Source organism: Sturnus vulgaris, chromosome 23 (genome assembly GCF_052056855.1).
Source record: "Sturnus vulgaris isolate bStuVul1 chromosome 23, bStuVul1.hap1, whole genome shotgun sequence".
NCBI lineage: Eukaryota > Metazoa > Chordata > Aves > Passeriformes > Sturnidae > Sturnus > Sturnus vulgaris.
Genome location: NC_142265.1, coordinates 4,038,268 through 4,058,915, shown reverse-complemented (window position 1 = coordinate 4,058,915; position 20,648 = coordinate 4,038,268). Strand labels below are relative to the sequence as shown.

At 40.8% G+C, this 20,648-nt stretch overlaps 1 protein-coding gene across 3 annotated transcripts in view; it reads left to right on the top strand.

The window, feature by feature from the left end:
* The window catches only part of ZBTB44 (zinc finger and BTB domain containing 44), a 40,032-nt gene extending 20,698 nt beyond the window's left edge, over window positions 1-19,334 (top strand). The window contains exons 3-6 of one of the 3 annotated variants that reach the window (XM_014883586.2): window positions 4,012-4,096; window positions 8,946-9,055; window positions 11,812-12,112; window positions 14,163-19,334. In XM_014883586.2, the coding sequence (XP_014739072.1) occupies window positions 4,012-4,096; window positions 8,946-9,055; window positions 11,812-12,112; window positions 14,163-14,445 (779 nt within the window). In that variant the 3' untranslated portion in view covers window positions 14,446-19,334. Of the gene's footprint in view, window positions 1-4,011; window positions 4,097-8,891; window positions 9,056-11,811; window positions 12,113-14,162 lie in introns of all 3 variants that reach the window. The other 2 variants (XM_014883585.2, XM_014883584.2) reach the window with 2 other exon arrangements.
* Window positions 19,335-20,648: the final 1,314 nt, after the last annotated feature.

Here is a 20,648-nt window from a genome sequence, read left to right as displayed (position 1 = left end):
AATAGTCAATACCTTCACTATTACCTATAGGCTATTATAACTACTGACATTACCATATTCGTGTTACTATTTTCTAATCACAAAATGTTAGTGTGTTACAGTTTAAGCAAGACGTTGTTTTTCAGTTTTCTTCCAGTAAAAAATTTTAAAATCTTTCTTGCTACCTACAGCATAGCATTTTTGTTAACCTAGAAAAATCTTTTTGCTTTGTAAAAACATTTTTTGTTTAAAGTGAATCTGTCTTTTGCTCAAAATCACAAAAGCCCCATCCAACTCACATACTAACACACCTTTGGCCTTCTTAGTTACCCAGTCAGACTGGCTCAGCAATTCTTTTCTTCTATATCAAAACTGGCTATCATTTCTATTTATTCTTTAAATTCTACATTCAAAAATCTTTTTGTCATACATACACATTTGTAAGACCTTCCTGTCAAATCCTTATCTTTTCCAACATATGACCATTTGTGCAGTTACATATCCCAACAGCATGTGAGCACTGGGGGTTTTATAGGAAATCTGCCTCGTGGGTTTTCATGCTTTACTTTTATGAATCTCTTTTTTTCCCCCCCTGATTTTTGAAATGTTACACATAAAGTTGGGGTTCTTTAAATAACTTTGCAAAAGGCAGCTGAGAATGGTGAGCCTGTGGTAGCCCTCTTTATTCAGCAGAGGCTGGTAACTCCTTTTTACCTCCAGTTGCCTGACTGGGGAAACTTAATTCTGCTTTCATTAGTGCCAAAAGGCATGATCTCAGCTGAGCTGCAGCATCAGATTTGAAAAGCTTGTGCCTGTAGCCACAAAGGGTTAGAGTAGTGCTTTGCATCAGACATCAAATCTCATATAATCATGACAGAGAGTCTTTGTAAGAGGATTTGCAAAATAAGTGGTGAAACACTGTCATCTTAATGCCCCAGACAAAAATAAAACCACACAGTCATAATATTGAGAATCTTTCCATTTCTGTGGGATTTGATTCTCAAGTTGCTTCTTCAAATGCTGCTGGTTGCTGAGAGAAATCTTTTTTTCCATGAAAGACAATTTGAAACCAGTTTTGGGTTCTTATAGCAGGCTGTTCTTTATTAAGAGCTAATACTTAAAGGTTACTGGAACAATCCCTTTTTTCCTCTGCACAGAATGCATTGAATGGCTTTTAGTAAATCAGAAGGTAGAGCTTTTGCAATATTTCTGGTTTAATTATCAAAATTTTGCCCAAGTCAGCTATTTTACTCCCCAGTGGCTTGAGCTGTGCTCAGCAGAGTTTGTTTACTGAAAGATTTTAATAATGCATGTTCTGTTTGAAGACCATAAGAATGGCAAAGGGACTGCTCTGCTTCACTCACATCATGTGTGTGTGAAAGGCTGCCCCCATTCATGAAATAAATAAACTACAACAAAGTCAAGAGTTGTAGCCTTGTAGTTGCAATATTTGTTTGGTGAGGTGAGTGCAACACTGGGACTTCTCTGGAGAAAGTGAGATCAGGCTGACCCTCCAGAACAGTCATTCAGTGCCAAACTATCCAAGTAATAATCACTAAAAAGAAATGAAAATATTTCCCATTTATGCCATCCTCTGCTGTTGGATTGCTCTCCAGTTTGTATAGCTCACATGTTGATATTTTAGATTTCTCCAAATGAAAATGTTTTCTTTGTTGGAGACAAGGATGTTTACCTTTAATGAGAAATAGACTTAATGTCTTATAGTTTAACTCTGAATCTTTAAATGTGGTTTGCCAAAATAGTGCATAAATTAAAACCTAAAAGAAAACTGTTTGCTGGGGAGTCACCAGGAAAAGTGCACCTTGTCCAAAACCAGGTTTTGTTTGATTCAGTTTTTAACTCATTGCAGTCAGAACTGAAAGACTTTGCCAGGGCCATGTGATAAGAGATGCAAACTGTTTAATCAAAGTAATTATATCATCACAGACAAAATAGAACAAGCAATAATGATTAGGGAAAGTTAAAAATAGCATATCAAGTGATATATATATATATATCATAAATATATAAATAAATACCACACCAAGGCAGCTTCAAGAACAAACTGGGTGTCAGCTCCAGGCCACAGATGTGTAGTTTTGTATGCATGGGGCAGAGAATCTCAGGCTTTAGTGATTATAATTTTTAAACTTAGCTATCTGTCATTGCTGTTAGTACAGCATGTTCTGCCTTAAAACAGCTGCAGAGAAAAGAAAAATGTGCCAGGGCATAATCTTTAAAGTACAAATCTGCTCTTTGTCTTTGAATATGTTTGAATTAATATTTAGTGGTCTTGGCATAATAACCATCCTCAGAATGGCTTTTATTCATGTTTTGGTATAAAGGGAAACAGTGTTCTTGCTTTTTAGCACAGTTATGGTACAGCACACTTTGTAGCTAGAAAGCACTTTTTACCTCCCAAAAATGCTTATTTATGCAGTAATGTAAGAACAGTAAATGGAGGTAGCAAGATATGTTAAAGTACAGCTTTTTCTTCCCTGAACATATTTTCCTCATATTATTGCATGTATTTATCTCAGTGTTTTATGGTGCATTTACAAAAGCATTCCTGCCTCTGTCTCTGATACTCCAAAAAGCTCTTCTTCACTCTTTGGGAAATTTAAGAATTGTTCATTTGCAATTTATTCTATTTGGAAGCACTTTATAACATGGAAGGAGATGTGGAGCAGGGACTTGATAAATAAATCATTATGGTTACAAAACAGAGAAGATACTCTCACAACTTCTTAGCACTTTTGGCATTTGAGAGGTGAAGGCACGAAATTAAATCTAAGAGCAGTTGAGCTTACTTTTCAGTAGGCTTTCATTGAAGTATTCCATGAGAAAGAAGGATAAATCAAAATGGAATTAAATTTTGTCACTTTAGAGATTGCTTAGCTGATGAATTTCCCAAGAATAGTTTGTCAGCTCTTAACGAAATCAGAAATTTTGATTTTACTAATTGTGAAGGTGCCAGAGATGCAATTTTCCTCTTGTCACTGGCCCCATAACATTAAGACAAGAATGTCTCACTTCAGGGAAGATCTCTCATGATTTTTGACAGAATATGCACATTTTCTGCTTCACCTTTCACGTCTTTGTTCCTTCTCTTTGGTTTTCCATTTTCCCTGACACTTGCCAGTGTACCCCTAATTGTACTTGATTTTCCTGGTCAGCTTTAGGGTCCCCAAATTCAGATTGCTCATGGAGCCCTCTGTTAGAAAGCAGAAATATTTTACCCCAGCTCGTACACTGTCCTGTCCCCGAGGTGGAGGTGCAGGGAGAGAAATCTCCTTCCCCTTGTGTCCTCATGGATCCATGGGGGACACGCAGGGGCTGCCTGAGCAAACACCCAGTGGTGATGGGAGAGCCCAAACGAGCAAGAGCTTCAGTGAGTGAAGGTGTGGGTTTGTTCCAGTGCTGCATTTCCATTGGATTCTGCTCCCCAAGCCCCTTGGTGGTGAGCTGAGCAGAGCTCTGGGGTGGTTTTGTTTGTACATTCCTCTAACAAAAAGGTGTTTGGTCTCTTTTGTGTTGCGTGTCTGATTTCCCAGAGGGCTCCTCCTGTCTCAGCTGCTTCTCAATAAATGAAGACATTATCAATTAATGTATTTATGGAAGATTTGGAACATAAAAGTCATTTAGTGTAGCAGCTTTGAGCTCCTCATTGCTCAGGAAAAATTGACAAAATAATCCCTTTAGGTGAATGTAACATTTCTGCTTTACAGTGCTGGTACTGGATGTGTTTTGAAAACTGGCTGTGTTTAACATTTCCATTTTCTAGGTGTACCAAACATGTGCCCTTTATTGAGTTGTCAATTTACTGGGTTATCTGTGCAGAGAGAAGCTGATTTGGAGCGAGTTGTTTCTGAGTGTTCTAAATTACTTTCCCAAGGCACTTTTATTATCTTAACACCCAGGAAGCATCATCTATCAGAGATTTGGGAAAGCAAGCTTGATGTGTATTTACCTGCCCCCTTAACCCTTCTTGAACAGTTATTTGCATTAAATTGCCCTTTTTTCTTTGCCTAGGCTCAATAGATGAGGGGGTTACAGAGGGATTGCCCACACTCCAAAGCACCTCTGGCACTAACGCTCACGCAGACGACGATGATCGGTATGTACCAACCTGCTGTGCAAAGTGTTCTGCACCCAGCCTGTGCTGTAATTAACCTCCCCAGCCTTAATCCCACAATGTTGAGTTGTTCCTACATCAAGTTCTGTGTGGTGATCAAAGTACAATCAGTGCCTGGAGGGGCAGGTGCTTGAGAAGAATGTAGGTGATGAAAGTCAGAATCTGCTTACTCGTTGCTTTTTGTCTCCTATCTATTTACAGGCAGCACTGCTGAAGAAAGATAGTCCTGTCCTTGCTGTTTCTTCATCACTGCTCCTCATTAATAAATTTTAATTAAACCTCTATATGAAATAAGCATGCTAAAGCAACAAACTGAAAAAAAGGACCTAGCCCTGACTTCACCAGAGGCAGTGCAGCCTTAAATCTCTTCTCCCAAACTTTCTGCCTGTAGCTTCTTACCAAGATGCTGTGTGGCACTTGCTGTAAATATTTAGCAGGCTTTTGCTGTGCTCAGCTGAGTGATTTATTAAGGGAATCCCTTATAAGGAAAGGCTGGCAGAGAAAACCAAACTAAACTGGGTCTGTTTGGTCAAAGACATGGAATTTCTGTTAGTGAGGTACCCACACATGGCACACAGGGCTGCTCTCAACTGCTCTGATTTCCAGGTCTTTGCTATTCCCAGTCTAAGCACATTTTTCCAAACTGGTTTCTGCAGGGGTTTGTATGACAAGTGAGTCTGAGGAAATTTGGAAGTTGTTCCAGAAATGGTGTCAAGCGAAGCTCCCTATAGAGATAATAACCAAGAGCTGCATTTTCATAGCTCATCAAATATTTCCTGTCATTTCCATCTGAAATCTGTCCCACTTCCCTTAAAAAGGGAAAATAACTGCTTAGATAAGACTTTTTGGATGACATGGAAGATTTTATCTATCTCCTAACAAACCTGAGTATAAAAATAACACCCAGCACTTAAGGGTTGAATTAATAGTAGGAGCACATGTTGCACTTGAACTAATCCAGGCTTTTAAACCTGCAATTCTGAAGTCAAGTGGCACAATGTATTTTCAGCAGTGGATTACTTCAGAAATTCCCTATAAGACTGCAGAGCTTCAGCACAAACTGCACAGAAAATTCAAAAGATAAAAAATACTTTAAACACACTGAAAATTCCCACTAAAAGACTTCTTCCACACAGAGAAGGAAAGAATATTTACCTTAGTTTATGTTTGAAATTCATTAGTCTCAAAGTGATGGAAGTGTCAGAAATTCACTAGAATTTGCACCTTGTTTCAATAGCTACAAGTGAGCTAAGAGTCATGGAGATTTTTAGACTCCAGAACTAAAATCTTCTACCAAGTGATTTATTTTATAAATTCACATGAAAGTGTCAAATGTTCTTATTCCAGGAACCAGTTAAATGTGTAAAATGGTGCTTCCAGGACCTAAGCAGTTTCTTTCCAGGAGTGTGTGTGTGTATTTGTCTTGTCAGTGAGTCCAAATACACTGGGACAGCCCTTCAAGCATGACTTAAATTCCCATTTCAGGTATGGGATGGGACAACAGCCAATAAATATGGCCTGCCCTTCACTCTGCAGCAATTTGGGCACATCATTTTGGGGGCATAAGAATTGTGAGTAAAATAAAACACGTTTCTCTAGCTGAATCAGAAAAAACCAATCAATACATTGTACAGATGGAGAAGATTTCCCTTCCAAACTGAGTGTTTCATGCACCTTTAACTCCATGTTGTACATTTCTTTATTACTGGAAATCCTCACAATGTCAAATCAGTTGTGTGTGCCTAGTGCAAATTAATATTGAAAAGTGTATGTTGTAATAAGCATATATTACATTTCTATTTCTAAAACAAAGCAAAAGACTAGTCCCTCTAAAGGCCTCTCAATAGTACATATGTGTCACTGTGGAAAGAATCATAAAAATTTCAAAAACTAAGATGTCTTATCTCTTGAGTTTCTGTCTTAAATAATTAACATCATTAATTTGGCCTCCTGCATAATCAGTGTTTCATAAACAGTGGGTCACATGTAATTGTTGTCAGCTTAATAGGCACACAGGAGTCTGTTAAGTATTAAAATTACTGTTCCACAGTGAAGTCTGATCTATTATTTCTCTGATATTTCACATTTGGATTGTTGTACACTCTGTAATCTTGCCTGCTTTAACAGTTGGTCTCTATCAGTTCGTGGCTGCACTTAGAAAGGAATTGCTCAGTTATAAAAGTTATAAAAGGTCTCTAATCCAGTAGAATAAGAACCTTCACTTCTCTAAAACAATTGTTATTTGCAAATAACAAACATTTCTAGGTTCACTGGCATTTTGGCATTCATGTTTGTCAGAGCTTACTTCTACATAGTTAAATACATAAATAATCTCAGGGTGAAAAGAAGAAAAAGTGCAAGTAGGATATTTCAGTGAAAACATTTGAAACCTCTCCCTTTATGTAGCTGGTACAGAAGTTCTTGGAGATGTCAGACAAATCTCAACTGTTAAATGCTATATTGATCACAAATTGCAAGTTGTGAAAAATTAAGTCAAGTGGGGGGAGAAGAAGCAGGGGAGAGAAAATCTAATAGTGTTTGAAATAGAATCTCTTCATGGTGCTAAGTTCTGTCACCAAATAGGTATTTCACCCTGCTGGCAGTGTGAGCATGGGAAAAGACAAGCTGATGGCTGGAGAGCCTCATGATTCCCACTGGATGTGCTTTAATCAGCCCTCCTCATCATGAAAGATGTATGAATTAAAAATCCAAAGTTTATTTTCAGTTTCTTCTATGGAGTTGTGCCCACAGCGCTTCTCCTTGAGTGGAGGAGGTGGCACCAGCACAGGCATGGGAGGGTGAGCTGGAAACAAAAGGAGAGCTCTGGCTCCTCATTCCTGCCCTACTTTGAGTGTCTCCTGAGAAAGCTCCAGCAGCACAACGTGCCTGTGCCTCCTCACAGTCCCCTAACACAGGAATGAGGGAGGCAGGACCTAAGGAACATGTCAGTAAAGATGAAATTCTTTGTTGTCATAAAATCCAAATGTTATTCTTATTTGAGCACACTACATGTATAAAAAAGGAAGTGGAGTGCCAGAGTTGGTCAGGAATTTGGTTAGAAAGATCAGAACCTGTGTTTAAAATACCCTCATTTATTTCAAAAAACCTCAGTTGGCTTTTTTTAGACCCCAAAATGGCAAAGAGCTCCATTCTGCCAGGCCCAGGACAGGAGCTGTGACTTTGCTCTTGCAAATATTCCCTTTATCACAGATTGGCAAGTCTGTCAGCATCTCTGTTTTCCACAGCTCTGGGACCCTACTGTGTATAAAAAGTCAAGGACAATAAAATTTCTTCTTTAGTGCAAATCCTCCTCCAGTGCCATGTGAGATCAGAAATCCTTATGGGTTTTACAGACTGAGTGATACTAAACTCCTACAGGAAACTCTTTTATCTTGTGTGTATCAAGAGATACCTGGTGGTTTCTCTCCAGATAAATTTTACAACTGAAACTTTTGCTGCTGAGAATTCTGTGCTCAGAATTCAGATAACCCTGTCCTCACAGTTGTAGTGACATCCTTCTCCAGAGTAAAGACAGTTTAAGTGTTGATTTTAAGGAGATGATCCTAGTTCTTGCCCTCCTGTGCTGAACTGCTTTGTGGATTTTTGTATGGTGTCTAGGAAAATGTATTTGTGCAAAGTGCATGTTTCATTTGTGTGTTAGAAGTCCCCAAATCCAGCATAACCCTGAAGCCTTTGGGCCTGAGGGGGAAGCAGAGCAGCAGAAGGATTTCCTCAGTTAGGAAAACTTTCTGACTTTGAGGAGACATCATTGCATCTTTCCTCAGGACATTTCAGACGTGACAGTTCAGTAAAGCTGAAGTTGCAATGTGCTGGCCCTGGAATGAGCAGTCAGGGTCAGAGCAGTTCCCTGCTGCCAGTGCTGGCTGATCTTTCAGCAGGCTGGGAGCAGCTGAAATGGCTATTTCACCAAAAATACAGACCTTAATGCTCAGGGAAGGGAATCCCCAGGTAAGTACAAACCCTGTTGTTCCCATGTTTGTACCAGCAGATTTGTTCTTATTTCACTGTGCCCTTTAGCAAGTTCCTTGCCAGAGGACTTGGATTAGAGCACTGTAGTTCCCTTAAACAGTTTGCAGCTGGAGGCTATGGAGGAGCAATTAGTCAGTTTAAAATAAATTACTTTGAAAGTTAAATTATTCCTTATTGCAGTCCGTGTGCTGTTTTTTAAACACAGCACTGCAGCTCTGCTCATGGAGCTCTTTGAATAAGACAATGAGCAAGTATTGCTTCATTAGATTAATATTTTACACTTAGAATTGCAATTGTAGATACTAGTATTTGTTGATGGAACTTGGATTGAGATGAAAAATTAATTGGCTTTAATTTCATTTGTAAATATCACTGAAGCTGCAAAATACTCCTTTGCTTTTCATTTGCTCAGCTCTATAAACTCTTCCTCAGGGACTGTTTAAGTGATTGCAAGTCATCGATGTGCTGGAGAAAATGCCCATGCCTGGAAAATAACGTTCAGTTTGCAGTTGTGCTCAGGCCTGTTGCCCAAAGAAACAGAATTCTGAGCTTATTCCCTGGGTGTGCTCAGATGTGCAGAGGCAGTGACTGTGAGGCTTCAGGTGCAGATCAGACACGGTGCTACAGACCCAGAGGTTTCCAGAATAAATGGAGATTTCAGCACAAATGTGATGTGCCGGTCTCTTCCTTGTCACCCAAAAGCGCTCAAGGTTCAGATTTTCACAGACGAGCCTTCTTGGCTCATTTCTCTGGTTTGTTTGTAAATCAGTGCCTTTTTTCTTTGTAGTCTGGAGAATGTTCAGTATCCCTACCAACTCTACATTGCTCCTTCCACCAGCAGCACAGAGAGGCCCAGCCCAAACGGTCCCGACAGACCCTTTCAGTGTCCCACGTGCGGGGTGCGCTTCACTCGCATTCAGAACCTAAAACAACACATGCTTATCCACTCAGGTAAGAAACAGCCCTGTTCCCCTGAATTCCTGACTCACTCAGCCTCACTCTGCAGCAATTGTAATAATGCAGCTTTTTCACTCACTTGCCAAGTGTTGAGAGTTGATTTCAGAAAGATTGGGTAGAGGTTTGTCTTGCTGAACGCTTGTTTTGATCCCTGGAGTCTGACTGATAGTTGTGCTCATGGATGATTAGCATTTGTGTGGACTGAAAAAAAACCTGATTGCCTGGAACTCATCAGGATAAGTCATTTTCCTGAAAAAGATCTGAGATGAAATAAAGTATACTTGGCCCTTTTATTGCAATAAAGAAGTAGATTGAAATTTTTCCTCTGCCATGTTGTAATTCTCTGCTGTGTTTCAGACAAGGCTTGCAGCCATAAGAAAATCTTAACTATCTGTGTCCTTGCATTGAAGAAGGTTGTTTGCCTTTGGATCTCAGACTTTTTGGAGGGATTGCAGGACAACTGAATTGGTTTGATAATCAATTTAGCTCCTGCAGGTAGCACAGGCAGCCAAAGGTTTACGTGAATGCCTCCTCTGGGCCTTGGTCCCCAAATTCATTTTGATGTCTAACCAAGCATGAACTCCCCAATGTCTTTGCTATTGGTGGTTTCAAGACTTGTCAGCATTATGTGGCAATAGCATTGACATTTGAGAGAATAAAGGGAATATTGAAAGGCACTTATTGCACTTGGCCACTGAGCCTCATGGTTTAGCATCTCCTGGTTTGAGTCTGACTCTTACCTGCACACAGGGGCTCAACCAATCTGGGACAGAGCAGCCACAACTGACAAAGTCTAATTTTTCCCTGTCAACAATTATTTGTCAAATCCTTTCAGGCAGAATAATCAGATATGTGTTTAATACTTGAAAAATCAAATTCTGTGGGCATATCAGGTGCAAAATGATCCCAAGCCTGTTGTTAAAATCTAGCAGTTAAAATCTCTGGCCAGCCTGTCAACTGACAACCCCTGGGTAAAGTTGGGAGAGATTTGAATAGTTGGTTTAGAATAATTAACATGCAAAAGAACTCGCAGAGCTTGTAAATGTTGAAAGTGTTTTCACATGAGCTAAATGGCTAAAGAGATTTTCCTCACACTACCAGAAGAAATAGGTGCCCTTGGACAGGAGGAAAGCATGAAAAGTTTGAGCTCCACCAGACCATATTCCAGTTTATTAACTTGTTTTCACATGCTTAACAGGGCGTTTCAGTGTAACCTTAACTACAGCTTTCTCTGTCTAAAAGCCCTCAATTAAAAGTTCACCTCCTGCTTTGAAAGTAAGGAAAGCAGAATGAAAGACTGAGGGAATTAACACCAGGGCTGATGCACATTCAGCCTTTTGAAGAAATCTTTTTTATTCCTTGACAGCCCTATTATGAATAGAGCTCCATATTCCAGATTCTTAGCCTCATGTTTGGATTTTCCCACTTTCTGGACTTGAGACTTTTTATTAAATCCGAATGTTTTGGTGACTCAGACTTTTCTGTTGTAATAGTTCTGTTTGTGTGATTATACACTCAGCCACTGCAACATGTTGCAGAGCTCGTGTGCTTTAGGTTAAGAAACGAAAAATTAGCTAGGAACTGAATTTCTAAATTAATAAAAGAAAAAAATGAGAGGCATGAAGCTCAGCTGTCTTAGAGAGCTGTCTGTCATGCAGAGCTGCCGAAAATTCTTGTCCAGCAAGGTTCCCACGCAGTATAAAAGCTCCTGGTGCCCCTTTTATCACCATTCCTGCTGCATTACAGGGGTGTCCGTGTGCACACAGCCCCCTTGCCAGAACACTTCTCCAAGGCCAAAGGCAGCCAGAAAAAAACATTGCAATTAAGAGTAGGCTGATAATTGCATTGTTGGGAACCGGTCTGGCACAAGAATCTGCCGAGATCAAAGGAGTTCAAAGGCACTGGAGACACTGCAGCATCAGGTCCCTGTTGGCTGTGCCTGGGGATCTTTAATCCACAGGGACTCGTTGTTGGAGTGTGCTTCTTGTTAGTGGTATGTTCTGTTACTGCCCAAGTTAATGGTTTAGTCCAGAATTATCCCCTCCCACCCACTTTGTCAATCTATCCTGAACTCCCTGTCAATCCTGCTTTGTGCCAGCCCCCTGCTTGGAATTCCCCTTTGGAAATCCCCTAAAACTGGACATCTCATTAGTCCGTGTCACCCACTTTCCCCCCCTACCTCCCTCATTGGACAATGCCTTTATGAACCCTACCTTTCACCCCTTCTCAGAATTTCTCCAACTTGCTATTAAGTTGTACCTTCCCCTTAAACCTCCCCCATATTGCAGTTGTTGGACCTTCACCATTTTTGTCTTTTGCCCCCCGGATTCCCCAGAGTAATAAATCCTTTTTATCCTATATAAAAGAGCTCTCCCTCCTTCCTGCCTCCTTCAAACACAATGTGACATGGAGCCATGGAGCCATAGTTCTAGGCACATCTAAGGCCTCCTGTTCCTGGGGTGTGACCCACTCTAGGCACAGGACTTTAGTGACAAAGTGACAGCAGCTCTGGCCGTTGTGTCAGCTCACGCTCCATTTAAACCGTGGGGAAGGAGCCTCAGGACAGGTCACAGCCATGAGATTTCTTGCAGCTTGTTACTGGGGGGGTGCAGCTCTGCCCTGATGTTAAAGTTAACAGAGAAGCTCTCCCTGAAGCAGGGCTTTGCTGTGAGCTGCTGGAGCACTCAGGGAGGGTTTCACCCCTGCCCTGTGGTCACACAAGGTGAACATTTGCACTTTGTCTCCCACAGGCATTAAACCCTTTCAGTGTGACCGCTGTGGGAAAAAGTTCACCCGAGCTTACTCGCTCAAGATGCATCGCCTGAAGCACGAAGGTAAACGCTGTTTCCGGTGCCAGATATGTAGTGCCACTTTCACTTCCTTCGGGGAATATAAACACCACATGCGGGTTTCCCGGCACATTATCCGCAAGCCTCGGATTTACGAGTGCAAAACATGCGGCGCCATGTTCACCAACTCTGGAAATTTAATCGTTCACCTGAGGAGCTTGAACCATGAAGCGTCAGAGCTAGCAAACTACTTCCAGAGCAGGTGAGGTGCACAGCAAAAACCTAACAGGGAAACTTGCTTTTTTCTTTTTTTGCCTTTTTTTTTTTTCTCCTTTTTTTCTTCTTTTTCTTTTTTTTTTTTTTTTTTCTTAGATCATCATTTCCTGCTTTCAGGGCAGCCTGCTGTGCCTCTCATCAGGTTGCCAGCTAATTCCAGTCAGATTGATTCCTGCTCCACACTCTGTTGTATCTAATCTGTTTTACAGCATGGGAGCTATATAGGAGGCTACTGAAGAATCCAGTGATATACAGAGGCTGGTTCTGGGTTATTTAATTTCTCTTTTCAGTAGTATCTATGGCCAGGCCAATGGTTGAAGCCACAGTGTTTTGTCCTACAGTATCTGTGATTTGATATTGATTTGCTTTTCAAAATCTTGTACGTAGCCTGTTCACTTTCATAGGGCACAGAATTCCTACTTTGTTTTAAGTGTTTGCTTAACACTGTGGAAAGATTGCATGACTCCAGACCTTCTCCTTTCTCATTTTCTAGATAACATTACTAAATGATTAGACTAATAGGTTTGGAAATAGTAAGGGCCACTTGGACATTTTTTTATCAGGGCACAAAAGACTTGGCATATCTCACAAATGCACTGCTAAAGACTATTAAAAGAGTTCTGAGGTATCAGACAAGCACTGTATCCTCTCATTGATATAAATGTAATTGTTGGAATTTGAGATAGAAAACCCAAAAGTTGGATGAGAGAAATTGAAGACAAGAAGGTCTTCCAGCTCTTAAATCTATAGAGAGAATGCAGCTTGGTGTAAGTCATCTGCCTTCAGCAATGCAAAAGACATGTTCTGAATGTTAGAGCACCACAATCCCACCCCTCCTGATTCCCAGATATTAGTCTTTTTCCCAGAAAAAGCATTTGAGTATTTTGTTCTATTTGATTAACTCAGAAGTGACATAGGACAAAAAAATTGAAAAACAAAGCAGGAAAGCCAGCTGCTGTTCTTTCAGCAGAATATTGTTTAAAAGTACAAGTGTTTCATATCTGTGGGCTTACGCAGTTCTTGTTCTTGGCTCTTGTGCCAAAACTGGAGCGAAAACTCTGCAGGGTGATGCCCTGGCTGTGGTAAGCACTGCATTGTTGTCAGCAAATTAAAGTCATGTTAAAGGGTGAGATTTCAGTTGCCTGTAGCCCCTCCTTCAGTCTGATTTGACAAACACAAGGTTTAGCAGAGATGCTGTGAGTTTGGGTTGGAGCAGTGAATGCTGCTGTCATTTAAGGATTTCTGGCATTGCCAGGTGAACCAAAGCATATAAACGTGATTATACACGATATATGTATATACTTGCCTCAAGTACAAACTTCATGTCTGGTGCTGAAAACTTGCAAAGAAATTTATTTTCATTATGTCCTCATGCTCTGAAAATGCAACTGGAGCGTTGGATAGGTTTTCTTTGGATCCTCAGCCCTCAGCTGTTAAGTGTGGATAGCAGAAAGGATTGTTCAGAAAGGATTAAAAGGGGAGGGAAATGCAATTCCATTCTTTTCTCAGGAGTGTGATACATGTCAGGATCACAATCCCTGCTGCAGCTGGCAGCTTCCTCTGCCTTCAGCTGCCTCACCTTGTGCCTCTGCTTCCAGCCTGCCCACTCAGGGAAGTCCTGCTGCTGCTCTGGGGATGTTGTACCTCAGACATGGAAAGGGCCACGTTTTGCTGTTGCTGAACTCATTTTTGTCACTATTTTTAAAGCCTGAGTGCTCCCTTTTTTCAATGAGGTTTTCAGTGCCAAATGTGTTCCAGACATTAACTTGCATTCTCATCAAGGTGATACAATCTAATAATAAGAAGTTGCTGTGTAGGAAATACGGATGTGAAATAGATACCACTGAATAAATTCTGTGTGTGTGGGAATGAGAACCAGCTTATGGTGCTTCGTGGAGTATTTCAGTGCCATGATCTTGGCCAATGTGAAATGAGTTCCTTTGTTCTCTGTCAATGCAGTGTGTAGTTTGTGTGATGGTGCTGATACCATGGGGTGAGAAATGACATTTCTTTTCTGTCCTTTGCCCTTCTTCCAGTGACTTCCTAGTACCGGACTACTTAAACCAGGAACAAGAGGAGACCCTCGGGCAGTATGAGCTAGGGGAGCATGGCTTTGAAAGCAACTCTTCTGTCCAAATGCCTGTCATTTCACAGGTGTCATCAACTCAGAATTGTGAAAGCACTTTCCCCTTGGGGTCTCTGGGTGGGTTGGCAGAGAAGGAAGAAGATGTGCCAGAGCAGCCAAAGACTAATGCCACTGCTGAGGCAGCCGCGGGTGACCCTCCGAAACCGGAGCTGTCATCGATTACTATCGAATAATTCATGGTTTGGTTTCATTTTTGTTCTTTGGAAAGTGCCTGTGTTTGGTCCTGTACATTTTAATTTAATTTTTTTAAACGAAAAGTGGGGAGATTTTCCCCTTTTTACTTTGTAAGCTACGCTTTAAACTGAAAACTGCGACAGATGTTACATTATTTTTCATGACTGAATGATTGCGTCTGTGAAAATATTTAAGACTGATTGCACAAAAAAAGATCTTGTCAGAACATCCTGGAAGCTGTGATACACTTCTAAAGAAGAACAACTGATCCAGATCACTATAACTATTCCTTCTTCCACAGTTAGAGCAGCTCATTAAGTTTCTCTTGCTTCTGCAGGCCCTCTGGTTAAGGGAAAGAAATCAGAGGAAACCTTTCTTCAAATGATAAACAAAAGGATGCATTGGAAACCATGATTGAACAGTTTTGACTAGTTTTGAGTGGATGCTTTAATCTTCTGCATAAAGAAGTGACACTTCCTATATGTGCCTGCTGTTTTTCAAAGCCCTCACTGTGCCCTGTGCTTGGGAATGGTGAGTGGTTTTGAAAGGAACAGTCACACACTTCTTCAAAACACACATCCCTGTCCAGCCCAGATGAATGCCAGGTATTCCTGCTTCTTCTGTTCCAGTCCTTTCAGAAACTGCTTGATCAAATAGCCTAAACACATCTGCCCAGCTGAGGTTAGGCATGGAAAGTCTAAAGGTGCACCAGGAATTGGGAATGATGGAAAAGTGTTTAGCCATGCAAGCCTGACAAATATCTCCTGACTGTATCTGTCTGTAGATGGGGAACCACAAAGGAAAATGAAGGTTTTCCCAAACTGAAATTTTTAACCCATGGCCAGATTATTTGCAGTTCTGATCACTGCCCCCTCACATACACACTGTGATTTTACTAATCAGAGAGTGAGCTAGAGGGAATTTACAGATTGGAAAAAATAAGCTCTTTTATGCATTATTGCATATTTTTTTCGTTTATACATAGGTATGTATAGTTTCAGAGATTTTTATTAGCCTGTTTTAGACAAAACAAGCAATTTATTCTCTCGAAGGACAACTTTCTAACCAACAGGGGGTTGTTTACAAGAAGCTATAGAGCAATGATGAATTGTTCCTGTTTCAAAACACTTTAAATCCTTGCCAACTCGGTTTATTAAAGGCCATTACTCCAGCTACACACACAGCTCAAGCAAGCAATAAACCGAAATACTTGCAATTTCATTTTTCCATATTTAGAAAAAGCTACAAATGGAGGGTGTGGGATTTTCAGGGCAGTGAGTCTTGTTTGGTCGAGGCTGTTTGGGCTCAAGTGCTGCTTTGAAACCTAAATTAGGAAGTACATTAGGAGAGTTGTGATTTTTCTTACAGCTTCTGAAGTTAACTCAGTGTTTGATGCCAAATGCCCACGGCCTACAGATGATGTGCTGAGTGAGTAGGTATTGCTTGATCTCAGTATTCCAAAGGCATGATACACTCCCTTAGTTCTGAGTCTTGTTTTTTTGTAAATTGTTATTTTCTGGCCAGATTTGTGTTATGCAAACATGAGGAGAAAATGAAACCAATAGAGAAAGGTTGCTCCTGAAGAAACAGAAGACACAAAAGTTGTATTATATTGCACATCAATTTGTATTCAGTCAGCCTAGGCAACTCTGATACTCTCTGGGACTGAGTTCTTTCTATTAATAGCCAGCTTTTGTAAGGAAAAAAGTTTATTGACCTTTGGAAAGTGTTTAAAGGGTTTCAGTGGCTTCAACAATTTTTCTCTTTTTAGGTAAAACCCACATATTTTAGTTAAATAGAGTGAAAACAGTTGGGATTTAAATACTTTCCAAGTTGCTGGAATGAGGTTTCTCCAGCAGATCCAAAGGGTGGTTTAGAAACATGCTGCAAAGTTCTGTGCTGCAATTCAGTCTTGATTATATCTACCTTTGTGATGTTTCTGAAAAGGGCTTGAAGGAGAAATGCTTTTTCTGGGCTGCTGTACTGTGAAATAGCCCAGTGCCTGTTGATGAGCTGAATTTAGAGACCATTCCTCTTCCACTTCTGATTTCTCTGAGAAGCCAGTGAGACAAGACAATGCCTTTGGCTGAGCTTTATTCTGAACTAGAGGGCTACAACACTGAACTCAAATACAGCACTTTCTCTTTTTCCTGATGTATTATGCAGCTAAATGAGAGTCCTTTGTGATTTGTGTTCTGAAAAGTGCTTCACCCAAACCACATTTCCTGACTGCAGAGATGTAATAATCAAAGGTGGTCAGGTAGGAGGTGGAGGACATAATCTGATCATTAGAATCTGATCATTTTCATCCCTGAAGTATTTTGCTAAATTGGTGAGAAGGTACAAATACACCATAGACATATCTGGGTATTGGATTTTTAAAATTTTGAGCCAGAAGGCAAATTGCTTTCAGAATACCAAAGAGAAGGGGGAAAGTTGCAAAGACTTCATAGCTCTGATCTGTTCTTCCTTGAAAAGAAATAAAGATCATTAACACCGAGGTACAAGACAAGGCCTGGGGTTCATTATTCATTGCACTGTGTGTTCCACATTATCTTTTCAACCTCCTAATCTCTGGGTAACATCTTAATTTAGTTCTCACTTTTCAGTCTGGTTCAAATGGAGGAACAATAGAGTTCGTGGAGGATTTTGTTTGGTTGGTTTAGAATTGGGTTTACTTGTTAATCTTCCTGTCTGTAATTGTTTCTTGTTAATATCTCTTTTCTCCATAGAAATGATTACAGTTTAAATGCAAACACCGTTTTATTTCTCCTCTCTAACTTGTTGGAAGTGTTCAGTTCTTTGAAATGCTGGTGTTCTTCACAAGAGAGATGCAAAAACATCTTAAAACAATTTATGTTGCTAATGAGCTTGGATTCCAAACAGAGCAAGAGAGATAACTAAATAAAATAGAAAAAATTTGCCTTAAACTTGGGATTAAACCTAAAACATAATTTTTTTTCAGTACATTATCAGAGAGTTTTGAATTCTGGGATGCATTTTCTTCTTTGGTTTTTTTTTCCCTCTCCCCCCAAAAATCCATTATTTAGTATGCATTTAAATGTCTGCTTGACAAGGGTTGATGTGGTTCAGCCACGAGTGGTGTTTCCACAGCTGGAGTTCAGTTGTCAGGCTCGCAGAGACCACGGCCAGTCTCTCATACTGAGAGATCAGTAGACTCTTGAAAATGGTTCTGGGTTCACATGGATTCTGAGTCTAAAAGGTGTGAATTTAAACTTTTTAAAAAAGTAATTGCTGCCAATGCAGTCAAATATATTTTGTAAGACTATGATCCCTATATGTCCCCTGCGGGATGAAGTTTTATTGTTTTTAAGCTATGGTTTAAGGGTTTTATATGAGGGCTTCAGGCTCCTCTTGGCTCCACCCTGCAGCCCAGGGTGTGGGAGCACCGAGGGGAGTGCTGGTCTCTCTCAGAGACAAAGCAGGAAGCATTTTATATGCAAATCCACTGGGAGCTTTGTGCACCCTGCAGGGATGAGAGAATTCAGATGGAGGAGCACCTGCTGCTCCTGCATCCATTGCAACTTCCACACCATCACAAAATGGAAAACTGCTGATTTTCATTCAGGCCGGTTCTGTTCGAGTTTTGCTCACAAGGTGAAATTCTGTTTTGGAGGGTTCTCATCTCCAACTGTAGACATAATAAATCCCATAGCATCGTGATGGCAGGTAAGAGGGTTCAAGGCCAGACAGGACCTCAGCCACATCAGAGGTACCTGGTAAATAGAGTAGGTTTCGAGTATTTGAGGAAATGTACCATAAAAGAAACAAATGTGAATTTTTTTTTAGTGCAACAGTACTTCCTGCTCCGGGTTTTTGTTCACTCTGTGTGCTAGCGCAGTAACTCCGTGTCCCACAGGTCTCAGCTACAAATCTGGTTGCACTAAAAAAAAAAAAAAAAATTAAAAAAGTGGAATCTGGTGCTGCCAGCTTGTGTGGCAACTGTACCTACAGTCTTCCTGAGGGTTGCTGAAGTCCCCAGAGGAGTGATTTTGTTTCACCATTCATTTAGCTGATGCATGCTTTTGATATTCTGACCTGTAAGCCTGGCTACACCGAGTCCTTGGACAGCTTCCCTGCTCTGCTCCTGCAGTGCCTTCACTCGAGGTGCTGCCCCATGGTGAAACCCCAAAGAGGGAAAAGCGGAAGCTGGAGGGGAAAAAAAAAAAATGTGAATTAAATTATTGTTGGGCTTCTTTGTGCATTTTTAGTAACAGTGAAACCCCCTTAACTGTGCCAGTCTCCAGTCACCAGCCGTATATCCAGTCATCATCTCATCCACAGTACAGCTTCTCTTGTTGATGCTGGCCACAGCTAGATTCCTTGGCATGTTTATTGACCTAACAGAATTGGTTTTGGGTTTTGGTTTTGTTTTTTAATGTATACGATGTTTAAATACACTTCACATTTTATATAATACTATCTGGCTATTAGTATTTTTCAGGAACCATAGTTCTTGGTGGCTATATATATTTTTGTGACTTTTTTTGTAAACTAAGTGCCGTTTCAACGTTACAATCATTTTTAGAGTTATTGTAATCAATGTGAATATCATGTTTTTTCAAATCTGTTCTGAGCCTGTAGTGTTTGCTTTGTGATCATACGTGTAATGTATATATTCTGTATAGTTACATTGTATTGAAATACTAGCTTGTTTGATATAAGAAAAGTATGTATTGGGTACCTTTTTGCTAGCCTGGTTGTTTAATCTTTAAAAAAAAGTTCCAAAATACAAAAAAAAAAAAAATCTCCAAACTGGTCCCATTATAGGTCAAAATTAAGGGGGGAGAAAAACTAGTTTTGAGTGTCTTTGGATAGAAACATGAAGCTAAGATTTTTCATTAAAATATTAATGTTTTATGGAGTATATCTTTGCTTTGTGTCGTTATTTAACTCTGCCAGAGTTTGCCTTGCAGTACAACAGAGTTAATGTGGACCTTCAGTGAGAAGGTGCCCTGAGCTCCATTCTCTTGTAGCTTTGCTTAAAACGAGCCCCAAAATAGCTGATATGAGGAGAACTCACTGGTGCTGAAGCTGTCACTGGGAGAAAAGTAGTTTAAAACAAAATTACCATTAATAAATGGTTGGAGAAGTTACCTGAGTAAAGAGTATTAAGAATTAAGTACACATTTCTGTTTCATTTTCTGTTATATATTACATTGCCTTCTGTTCATGTTCTCTTTAGACCTCATTCTGCTCAAGTCGTGGGGCCAAATTTCCGTGGGGTGATATTGATGGAAAGCCAAGGGGGATCCTAATCAAATTAGCCAAGCAGAAGGTGTTTAAAAAGGACAGTGGGCAGTCATTGTGGTGGCACCTGGGAGCTTCAAAGCAGCCGAGAAACAGCCCAGAGTGATGGGACTTAAAATCCATCTCTGCTGTTTCTACAACCCTTGCAACTAAACTCACTTCACTCCTACAGAACCCACATGTGTGAGTGAGCTGGAATCCCAGCTGGATCAACTCATAACTTGGCCAAATGGGAGGTTGGTAAGTAAGAGGTAACTCTGCCCCACACCAGCTCAGTAACAAGGCTGGAGTGATTTATACAGCAGCTGCCAAAGTGTGTTCAGTGTCTGCCACAGGATGAGACACAAAATGGAAAAGCACTCCTTGCTGCAGCCACAGTGGACCTTGGGTAAGGCTTGAGAGTTTCTAAATCCTGAGTTCTCCTTTCACCGAGGATCCTGCCTAGGGACAATGTCTGAGCCAAGAGTTCATTGGAAGAGGGAGTTTATCTGGTTAGAGCCCTGGAGAGGATGCAGAGTGAGAAGCAGAGCCTTGGGTCTCCCATGAAAGCAAAAATTTTGGTTCTTTCAAGCCAAGTCCCATTTGAAGTCTGCAGTGATGCTTAGCTGAGTCCCCAGTTAAATTCTGTAAAGGCACACACAGCACCCAGAGCTGGGCAGGGCACCCCTGGCTGGATGTGAAGGTGTAAATTCACACACAGCACCCAGAGCTGGGCAGGGCACCCCTGGCTGGATGTGAAGGTGTAAATTCATACACAGCACCCAGAGCTGGGCAGGGCACCCCTGGGTGGATGTGAAGGTGTAAATTCATACAGCACTCAGAGCTGGGCAGGGCACCCCTGGGTGGATGTGAAGGTGTAAATTCACACACAGCACTCAGAGCTGGGCAGGGCACCCCTGGGTGGATGGCAAGGCCTGGGCTGGTGACTGGA